Below are 12,409 nucleotides of genomic sequence, written 5' to 3' on the forward strand. Positions count from 1 at the left end.
AAGTTCAAGTCTAAAATTATACTGTGTAACATGGAAAAAAATCATTTCTCAAAAACACCAAAGTAATGGTGTTATTGCTATGCATAGTCCCATATATATATATATAATATATATATATATATATATATATATATATATATATATATATATATATATATATATATATATATATATATATATGTATATATATATAAATAATTATTTGATTAAAATAAATAAATAACAGGAATAAAGGGTACAGTTAGATTCTCATGTTTTTCAAAAAAACTTTGGAAAAATATATTCTTCAGTAAAATTAAATTTCCAGGTAAGTTTGCTATGGACCACTTTACAATTAAAAAACGTCTTGATATCCAAATTTTCACATTAAGAACGAAATCAAATCAAATTTGTATTAAATAAAGATAAACCCATTTTTATGAATTAGACTCTCATAAAGTGCACAGTGCCAAATAAATTTTAAAATGTATTTTTGACTAAGCTCTCCACAGTTTAAAATCTTTATAAGATCGTAGCCTGTTTTTATTTAATTTTTTACTTGTTATTTAATCAAGTTATTCAGAAATTAAGTCAAAAGCTTAGACTAGACATTTATCCATTACTAGAATCTCAGAGTTTATTGGACCTGGAATGGATTTTATTCCTAGTGAGCTGCCTACAAACAGAGTAGTTCAGATGGTTATACAGTTATACAGTAGAAATAAAATAGGTGAAAAGCCTGACAGCAGATAATGCTGATAAGATTGAGAAAATAAAATATATACAAAAGTAAAAAAGAAAAGCCAGAGACGAGAAGCTTACCAGAAAAGAATTAAAAAACTTCAGGATGAGAAATCACTTTTTAAGGTAATTATATATATATATATATATATATATATATATATATATATATATATATATATATATATATATATATATATATATATATATATATATATATTTATATACAGATAAAAAATATGTTGTATCAAATTATTTATGTTAACGTCAACTACCAAGCAACGTCAACTACATAGCAAATTTCACGCTGATTATTTATTTGTATTTGCTTTAGAAATCATTTTTAAAATCGAAACCAAAATGCCTCAGCAAATACAAGATGCCAAAAAAACATGCGTACAAGTTTTATCTAGCCAATAAACCAGAGGGAAAACTATTTATCTTTAAGCACTCTGTAGCTGAGAAAATGTTGAGAAGTACCAACTACCAGATATTATTGCTATTACTATTGACCAAGCTGAAATCATATCTAGCCACAAAAGAACCAAGCAGTGTAGCAAAAAACTGGTAATCATGACCAAAACCATGTAAGGCGCATTAGGCCATTTTTGGATGCCAATATTATATTAAAGCTATATTTAGTTTGATTTACTGAATGGATAAAGTACATCACAGTAAATTTACCTTTAAACTAAATCAAAACAATCAGTTAAGTTACTTCAGTAGCTTACAGTTATTTAACTATTAAAATTTACTTAATATACTCAAAGAATTGCAAAATTAGCCATATAAATATTTCTATTTACTTAATATATCTTATATGTTGTTAACACATAATATAAACTTCCAACTAAACATTATTATTTTAACAAGAAATCTTAAATAGAATATAAAAAACGCGATACCATTTTTCTATGAATTATTTAAAGCGATATCAAGATCAAACATTTTAAATATGTTGCTTTTTATTAATTTTATTTAAAAAGAAATCTATTTGAACAAAAGAATTTTAGTCTTCTAAAACTATCTTATTCAAATAATTTTGTAATTGAAATTTGAAATTGAAAAAAATTGGAAAAATTTAAAAGAATTTTAAGGCTTAACAATTACAAATTTAATTCAACAGAGTTTTTAATACCCAGTCCAGAAAGTTAAACATATATCTAGCTACAGTAACAAAATCAGATTTTAGAACATAGTGCAAGTGAGGAAGAAAGTTTTATTTAAATTGTAAACGTTTTGAATAGTTAATTATATTTTGTTTTTTAAAAACAGTTATAAAAGTAGAAACATTCTATTGCAAACATTAAACCAGTAAGAAGCTGCAAAAGTTAAAGTAAAATAAAAATTATAAAAAATTAAAATTAAAAATTTATTTTACTTCTGTTTAAAGAAATTTTTTTCTCAAAAAATAATTTAAGAATATTCTTAAACTTAAAGAAATATGATTCGATTTATTAAAGCAAATTTTTTTGTTACATCTTTTTATTGCAAAACAATTTGAATGAAAAAATTGAATGAAAACATCAACTTTAAAACCATTGAACCAATGAATAACTTCTCTCTTTATATATATATATATATATATATATATATATATATATATATATATATATATATATATATATATATATATATGTATATATATATATATATATATATATATATATATATATATATATATATATATATATATATATATATATATGTATATATATATATATATATATATATATATATATATATATATATATATATATATATATATATATAAAGAGAGATAGATAGATATTTTTGTGCATACTATGTAATGCAGAGCCTATACAGTAATAATACTTGACAATAATAAAATCAACTTACTTGGCATTTTATCAGTCTGTATATTTAATAACCAAGGAGTTGAGTAATATTTTGTCTAAATAAATTACAGTTTATTTTTAATTCAAATATAAATCGTCTCTCTTCAAAAAATGTTAAAAAAACTAATACTTCATGTTCATAAGCTCTTTGAAGAATAGAGTAACTTTTGTCATTTTGAAGTTTGACATTTTGTAAAACATCATAAGCATTTTTATAAAAATTGCTATAGGCGTTTCTAAAGCGTTTGTATGTACTCCCATCGCCAACAACAAAATTTTCATAATACATGAATTCAGAAGCATTAAATTCAGCGGCAAGGTAAATGTCGCTCTTCTCACTATAAGGTTTCAATTCTGATGGAGATGGGTCTCTGTTAATCGGATTACCCTTGAACACAATTATTTGATAATACCTAAATCAAAAAAATGTTAAAAATTATTTATTAACAAATTAATAAATGTAAATGAAATTTGAAAAAGTCAGGTTAAAATAGAAAAAAAAATTTATTTTTATGAATATTTTGTATTTTTATGCTTTATTGCTTGATAAATAAATATTGTCAATATGAAAGTGAATATCAATTATAATCATTGTAAAGCAAATGTTAGGATTCTATTATTACATTTACAGTAAATACAAAATAGGAGAGAGAATATTAAATTACAGACTTTGTTGAAAAAGTATATTTGGTGCATTTTGGAATTAAAATAGAGATTAAGACAAGTCATGTACTTTCATGTTGTTTTATGTTTGAAAACCTTCATGTTGTTTTATGTTTAAAAACTCAACTTATGTGTCAAGGGGTAAATATATAAAAACAAATTAAATTTCGTAAATCAATTTAAATATCAAATCATTTTTTGAATGTTGTAAACAATTATTTTACAAAATACTAGGCAACACTATATAAAGACTTTTTAGTACTTTTTAAATGATCACAAAATTTTTACGTATATGTAGTATACATTCATATATATGAAATTATGAATTCTTGAAAAGCCTACTACTTTTTTAACTTTTTAAATAAAATTTAATTTTGAAGTTGAAAATAGCATTAAAAAAATTGAAATCCCAATGCATTGGATTAAACCTGTTATTTTTTAAAGTTTATTAACAGATGCACATACTCCATATTAAAAAATATAAATTGATAGCATTCAGAAAGAGAAAAAGAAATTTAAACTGTTTGCTTACAGTTGGACAAGACCAACTGTAAGCAAACAGTTTAAATAACTTGGTTTATCTAGAATTTATTTTAGTTATTATTGTATACAAATAATAAAAAAAAAATTTGAAATTACAAAAAAACAAAATCTATAATAAATAAACATTCAGTGAATGATATAATAATATAAACATTCAGTCACTTAGATATTTGCTTAGATATTCGCTTAGATATTCGCTTAGATATAGATATTTGCTTAGATATAGATATTTGCTTAGATATAGTTATTCGCTTAGATATAGATAGTCACTTAGATATAGATAGTCGCTTAGATATTCACTTAGATATAGATAGTCGCTTAGATATAGGTATTCGCTTAGATATTCGCTTAGATATAGATAGTCGCTTAGATATAGATAATGGCTTAGATATAGATACAACCCTCAGAATTAGGAAAATTGAGGTCGGCAATAATTTGCCGACCTCAATCTTTTAGGGGTCGGCATCAGGTCGGCAAAAATTATTTGATGCAAAGGTCTAACCGTAAAACATAGAAACGAGGTCGGCAATTTTTTGCCGACCTCAAATACTTTCAGGTCGGCAGTTAGGTCGGCATTGCCGAATGCCGACCCTAATTCTGAGGGTTGTAGATATACGCTTAGATATAGATATTTGTTTAGATAGTCGCTTAGATAGTCTTTACATCTCTTATCAATACCAAAAATGTGACAAAAATAATGGTTAATAAAAAAACTAAAACAATGCAGTATACTTGAGTTATTTTATCAAATTAAGTAGATTAGTTGGCAAAAGCAGAAAATTAAGGTTAAATGAGCTGTCACTGAAATTTAGAATAAAGCCAAGAATTTTTTAGTTTGTTTTAGAGTCAATTTAATTTAGAGTTCTTTTTTAATTAAATAAAATCACTTGAACACCTAGCCTTTTAACTTTTTCAAATACTTTATTTTTAAAACTGGTGTAATGTGTATATACAATATCTTTGTGTCAGCACAATTTAAAACTGTTTACAAAAAAAATATATATCTTTCTCTCTATAATTATAACTGTTTTAAATTTTTAAAAAACAGAAAAATAAATATTTGAAATGTATTTTTTTACAACAATATCCATTATTTTTCTTACTTGGTAGATAATGGGCCTTTTGACAAACGTAAAGAAATGCTATTGAAACCAACATTTAATTCCTTATTTTTAATCTTTGCCAAATCATTCCTTTCTAAAAATTCATTTATACAAAAAGTAATACTAAAATGCATACATATTACTGTGATCAAAAAGTAAGGTGAATTTTTAATTTAAACTTCCCGCCTTATTCGAATTGTCCAATCTTTTTTAATTTTAAGTTGGTAGGAATGTCATTAACATTTGCGCCAAATTACATGTCAAACTCATAATTTGGGGACGATACAGATTTGGAAGAATAAATAAAGATTTTTCATTTTATAAAAAAATTCACCTTACTTTTTGATCATAGTAGTATGAGAGAGTTCAGAATAAAAGAAAAACTATTACTGTCACATTACAATTGATTTAAATATAATATAGCTATATATACATACATACATATATATATATATATATATGTATATATATATATATATATATATATATATATATATATATATATATATATATATATATATATATATATATATATATATATATATATATATATATATATATATATATAAATATATCATTATATCGTAGTTGAAAGAGAATTTTATGGTAAAAAAAATCTCTTTCAACAACATTTAAGTGACATCAAAAATTAAGTTATATATAGTTACATTTTAATGTCGTCTAAAAGTTAAAACAATTAAAATATGCGGAAGTACATTAACATTATTATTAAAGTACATAAGGTTTTATTGTTTTTTTAAAAACTGCAATAATAATGGTTAGAAAGTTTTATTAATGAACTAGTGTTTTTGTTTTTTTAGAACATTTTTTAAAAACATACATGGGGTGTTGCTAAATTGACTATCTTAAATCCTGCAGCTAAAAGAGAATGCTGCTACATCAACTATCTTATAGGCTGCTGCAACAAGAAAGGTGCTATTACATGTATATATATGTATAAATATATATATATATATATATATATATATATATATATATATATATATATATATATATACAGCATGCAAAATAACAGACTACATGAATTGATCAAAATTTCTGTTTTGACCTCTAAAAAAGAATACTTGCTGGTCAAGGTTGACTGGTTAAAAAAATCTGAGTTTTAAAAAATAAATTTATAATAAAAAAAAAGTAACAACTAGGATGTATTCTTATTTTATTAACATATTCTGTAGTTAATTAAAATCATTCTTCTTCCTGTTGTTGTTGCTTTTTTTTTCTCATTCAAACTTTTCATTAAATTTATTTTATTAAATCTCTTTGAAAAAACATTGTAAAAATTTTTGTAAAAAACATTGTAAAAATTAATGTAAAAAACATTGCAAAATTATGTAAAAAATTATGCAAAGTTATGTAAAAATTAAAAACTAGTAAATATTAATAACCTCTGAATTTAATATTTATAAGTATGTATAAAAAAATCAAACATTAACATAAAACAAGCATACTTTGATTTTATTTGTATTTTTTTGTAAACCAAATATTTACAAAACCCAAAAAAATTTTATAAACATTTTTATGTAACAAATTGTAAAAAAAAAAATTTATATATATATATACATATATATATCTAATGGAGCATATATTGATCAGCAACTGCTTAATAGTTTTGCTTATCATTATAGCATACAACTTTTCAGAAAAAGTAAAAAAAAAACAATAAATAATAAAAGAAAAGATTGCAGAACCCTCAGTTGATGTAGCAGCACTCCTTTGCAGCAGCAGACTATAAAATAGTCGCTATATGTACTGAAGCCCCCAACAGAAGGCAAAACAGTAGGCCGCTGGGGGCTTTAGTACATACATCAATCTACCTTTAGAGAAAATTGATACATCTTTATAAAAACACAGTATTCTATATAGTTAGGAAAAACTAGTAACACCTTATATAATTTATATAAGCTATAGTATATATATATATATATATATATATATTTTTTAATTATTCAACTCCCCAAGGCCGAGAGAGTCACTACAGTCAAGGAGGCTGCTTTTTGTAGTTACAACCCTCTCTCAACTCTATAACTCCTAAGGAACCTTGACGAACAAGGCTGCTGCGGGGAGAAACAAGTTGAGTGTGGTACTGCCAGGGATGTGGTGGGGATCAAACTCACAACTTTTCCCTTATGAGGCGAGCGCTCTACCACTACACCACTACCACGTTTTATGTTTATATACATGTATATATACATAAAAGTGTGTGCGTATATATACATAAAAGAAAAAAATTACAAAATACTTAGTAAAACATTTAAGTCTTTATATAAATTCATAAAAAATAATTTATGGAACAATAATATAAAAAAGACAATTTTAATAGTGAAAAGAACAAAATTATACCAAAATCTAAGTAAGACATTGCTCCCATATAAACAAATCCCTATAAATAAAAACTAACATATATATATATATATATATATATATATATATATATATATATATATATATATATATATATATATATATATATATATATAAATCATTCATTTATTGTGATTTGTGGCAAAAACATAAGAGAAAATAAATAAAAAGATTTAGAAAAATAAAAAAATAAAAAAAAAATGACAATGTGCCATTAAAGGAAAAAATGTTCTTAATTAAATACAGAAATTATTATATACTACAATATTATTATTATTATTAAAATACTACAACATCCAGACTCGTAAAACAGGTCATGGTTGGTCTGATACACACTTCCCACTAATTCTTTTTTCATTTTCAATAAATTACAGAAAATGGTAGAAAGTAACAATCTTAAATTATGCCACTGGCTTAAGATTATTCCATATTTCGTTTGATCTTCTTTTTGAAAATTTTAAAGTTTTTCTATTTATGATCTATTGCAAATTTTTCTTTATTTCTTTCCAAGTTTTATAGTTCTGTTTGCAAAGTTTTTTGATTATAAATCTCTTAAATGAAATTTAAATAAAGCTCTACAGATATTTTGGAACGATTTAAAACTTATTAAACTGATATTTACAGTATGGATGTGTCAAAAATTACAAAGCAAACTTTTCCTTTCTGAGCTCTGTAAAAAGATTGGCAAAAAAATATTTTACTTTTTACAGATAAAAAATACTTAGTTTTAATAAAACTCCCTGCATTTTGAAGAAATTTCGATGCTTTTTTAAACAGAAGAAATGAATTAAATTTTATTGCTAATATCTTAAATAACACAGATATTTAACTTTCGAAGGAAACTTCATATTCTGAAATCAAATGTGTATAATAAAAACAAATCTTGTCATTGCAATATCTTATTGAGGTTGTTAAGATAAATTGTCATAACCATGACAAAATAAAATTTTTGTAACCAATTTCCATTGTTTAACTCCAGGTGTTTGAAAGCTATTAATTACAAAAAATGTTTTTAAATCAATACATAGTATCATTAACATAGTAAAATCAATTTTTATTTCTGATCTAACAATACAGTTTTCACAATGATAGCATTTTATTTTTAAGCATTACATTCAAAAGTTTACAGTTTTTAAATACAATGTTGACATTTTTGCATTTAAATTTTATTTACACACTTTAGCAGAACTAAGTCTGTGTTACTATACAAAGCAATACTATACAAGCAATACTATACAAATGACTTGTACTTTTTTTTCTTTTTAAGCTCCAAGAAGATCTATTGATTTATCACAAAGCACTGTGGAGGAGCATTTAAGCAGTAAGTTCACACCTCCTTCCTTACCAATGTTGTTTATTAGGCGACAGTGAGCATCAAACCAGGACCTCTTGGTTTGGAGCCAGAACCACTGCATCACGGATGCTTGCTTTATTTTAACATAGTTCAAGTCAACTTCAATATTTCATGGTATAGTAAAAATTTTTTACTATAATTAATTAAATTTTGTTTCAATAAATTGTAGTATATATAACTTGGACAAGTTGAAGAGCCAAACAATTTGGCTAAAAGAACCATATATGGTTCGTGAGCCATGGGTTGTCAACCTCTGACATGCCATTTTTATTTTATTTGATATTGCGGGCAAATTTATTGAAAAAAAATTAAAGGAACTGTAACCGATAACATCTGCCTACTTTAGAATTATGTTAATGTCTGTCAACCAACTATTTATTTCAGCATTCATCCGGATCATATTAGGAAAATGTGGAAAATATTTAGCAAAAAATATCGGGAATAAACTTGTCATATTTTGCATTGAGCAATGTGAAACTTTTTTCAACTTTTGTATAGGTAATGACTGAAAAAGTTAAATAACAGATACTTCTCAAAAAATGTATATTTATACTTGTGTTTAAAAAACATTTTTAACAAATCAATTAAAATATGTCTTAATTTTATATATCTTAAAACAAACTTATTTTAAATATATATATATATATATATATATATATATATATATATATATATATATATATATATATATATATATATATATATATATATATATATATATATATGATATAAAGTTAAATATGTAACAAGGTAAAATACATGTATTTTTGCAACCAATTTAAAAAAATATATAATTAAAACACAGAATTGCTCAATTTTTTTTTTAAATTAATGTTTAAGTCATTACAACTTTAGTTTTAAAGGTACTTTTCAAAACCAGTTATAGCAACCAGCATCGACAGGAGGGAGGAATCAAGCTCATCTTATTATAAAGAAAATTTTTATAATAACCTTATAAAATCTTATTATAATAATTTTATGGATTAAAATAGTTACATGACTACATGTTCTTGTTTTTCAGCCTGCTGGAAAGCGGCATCTGTTATCCCTATTTTCAAAAATTCTGGAGAGCAATCTGATTCATCTTACGACATGAAAAAATTTAGATACAATATCAATAATTTTTCAATAACACACTAAAAATCAAACTAAATTAGTCACACTAGTCTTAGGTTAAAAGATAACAAAATTAAAACATACAATAAAATCGATTTTGCTTTCTTAAGTAGCTCTCAGTAAAGCCTAAGTTAAAGGTTGCTTTCTGAATACGCTAAAGTCACTTCAAATTTCACTTTTCATCTGTCCCATTAGTCTTCTTCCTATTATAAGTAAGGTTTTTGATTCTTTAATTAACCAAACACTTAATTTCTCATCTTGAATCTAATAACTTACTTTCTGATCATCAATATAGATTTCGATCTTCTCGTTCTACAGCTAATTTGCGTACAGTAATAACAGATAGGTTTAATTGTGCATTAGATAAAGGTGGAGAGGTTAAGGCTATCGCTCTTGACATTTCTAGGGCTTTTGATAAAGTTTGGCATTGTGGTCTTCTCCATAAGCTTTCTTCTTATGGTGTATCTGGTAACATCTTTAAGAATATTGAATCCTTCCTTTCCAATTGTATTATAAAAGTTGTCCTTGATGGACAGCACTCCTCTTCTTTTCTGTAACTTCAGGGGTTCCTCAAGGTTCTATCCTTGGCCCTATACTCTTTTTAATTTACATTAATGATCTTCCAGATATTCTCACATCTAAGGTGGCATTGTTTGCTGATGATACTACCATTTATTCTAGTCTTGATAAGAAGCCAACACTCTCTGATTGCTTGGAGGGGGCTTTTGAACTTGAAAAGGATCTCACTTCTGCTACAGCATGGGGCTCACAGTGGCTGGTGAACTTTAATTCAGATAAAACCTAATTTTTTTCAGCCAATTGTTATTGCAATAATTTGGATCTTGCTATATTTATGAACGGTGATGTACTCGATGAGTCACCTACTCTTCATCTTCTAGGATTAACTCTTACTTCTGATCTTTCTTGGAAACCGTCTATCAAATCCGTTGCAAAATTAGCATCTGCTAAGATTGCATCTCTTTATCAAGCTCGACACTTTCTTACTTCAGATTCTATTTTCTATCTCTATAAATCTCAAATCCAGGTTTGTATGGAATACTGTTGCCATATCGGGGGCGGATCTTCTAATGATACCTATTCTATTTTAGGCAAGGTGCAAAAACGCATTGTAAACATAGTTGGATCTGCTCTTGCAGCCAACCTCCAACCATTATCACAAAGCTTGCAGCCTTGTTGAAAGCGAAGATGTTTAAAAAAAAACCAAAAAAAAACATAATCATGGCATAAGGTAAAAAAAATAAAACATCTCAAATAATGTTAAAAAACAGATTTTTTCAGAAAAAATTAATTAAAATATCATTTTTGAAATAGGATCAATTTTGAAACGATTTTCCTCAAAAAACAATGCTAACTATAAAATCTCATTCAAAGAGCAAAATTATTAACAACAGTAAAGAAAATGAATTTAAGATTTAAACGAATTTTATTAATTTAAATGATTTTACAGAATCATTTAAAACTTATATTATTTTGTTAATCCAACTTTTGAAATTTTATATTAAAATTTTTGAACAATATAAGTTTTTAAAAAAACCATACAATTTAGAGTTTCTTACTAATTTGGTTAAATAATGCAATAAAATAATGTTCAAATAAATAAAAAGTATAAAAGATAAATAAAAAGTACAATTAATAACTAAACATACATACAACTTGTGTTTGCGAACAATGAACTTTTGAAATAAAAGTTTATTGTTCGTAAACTAAAGATTAAGAAAATTAAAAAATATAACCTTCTGAAAAACAAGCATTTAAATGCTCCTGTTCAACATGTTGATCAACTCTGTTGATCATGAGAAAAACACAACTTTTTGTTATATACATCAACTTCATCTAACGTTTGACCTTGACTTTTATTGATTCCCATTGTGTATGTATATATATAAAATATATGTGTATATATATATATATATATATATATATATATATATATATATATATATATATATACACATATTTTTTCAACATCTTCACTTCCAACAAGGTTGCATGCAACCACTATAAGAGTTGGAAGTTGCTGGAAGAGAAAAGATGAAGTTTATAGACAAAGATAACAATTAACAGACAACTTAAGATTGCAAAGTATATTAATCAGGAAAACAAGATGAAGGGAGCGAGTTCTAACGGATTGATGTTTGAGGAAAAAAACTAGACAAATTAGAATTTTAGGAGCACTTTGGAACAGTCACACTAACAGGATGAGATTTAATTGAATGAAAAGTAACACAAGAATGAATTTTAGTAGATGGCACATGAGACGCTAGATCTTTATAGCAATGCCCATTATAGTAATTATAGAGAAGAGTAAGAGAAGCAATGTTACGATGATGGTTGAAGATGGCTGCATGTTTACATTGTAAACATTGCATGCATGACATGCAATGTTTACAATGCGTTTTTGCACCTTGCCTAAAAAAGAAAGAGCATCATTGGAAGATTCGCCCCAGATATGGTAACAATATTCTATATACGGACGGATTTGAGCTTTATAGAGATAAAAAATAGAATTCTGAGTAAGAAAGTGGCAAGAATGATAAGGAGATGCAACCTTAGCAATAATTTTGCAATCAATTTGATATATTGTTTCCAAGAAAAATCAGAAGAGTTAATCCTAGAAGACAAAAGGTAGATAACTCATCCGTACAATA

The 12,409-nt window shown here is 25.2% G+C and overlaps 2 protein-coding genes across 12 annotated transcripts in view; one reads left to right on the forward strand and one right to left on the reverse strand.

Annotated features, from left to right (window-relative positions):
* Positions 1-12,409, forward strand: part of LOC101237339 (receptor-type tyrosine-protein phosphatase delta) — a 544,974-nt gene that overhangs the window by 221,212 nt on the left and 311,353 nt on the right. The window lies entirely within an intron of this gene.
* LOC101239033 (uncharacterized) overlaps positions 1-12,409 on the reverse strand; it is a 161,528-nt gene that overhangs the window by 70,202 nt on the left and 78,917 nt on the right. For all 11 annotated transcript variants that reach the window (XR_010639666.1, XR_010639665.1, XM_065801633.1 and 8 more), the window contains 4 exons: positions 7,250-7,289; positions 4,889-4,982; positions 2,710-2,992; positions 2,581-2,635 (listed from right to left, as the gene is read on the reverse strand). Coding sequence is in view for 9 of the 11 variants with exons in the window: in XM_065801633.1 (XP_065657705.1) it covers positions 2,581-2,635; positions 2,710-2,992; positions 4,889-4,982; positions 7,250-7,289 (472 nt within the window). In the remaining 2 variants the exon portion in view is untranslated. The remainder of the gene's footprint in view (positions 1-2,580; positions 2,636-2,709; positions 2,993-4,888; positions 4,983-7,249; positions 7,290-12,409) is intronic.

This window comes from Hydra vulgaris, chromosome 07 (genome assembly GCF_038396675.1).
Source record: "Hydra vulgaris chromosome 07, alternate assembly HydraT2T_AEP".
Taxonomy (NCBI): Eukaryota; Metazoa; Cnidaria; class Hydrozoa; order Anthoathecata; family Hydridae; genus Hydra; species Hydra vulgaris.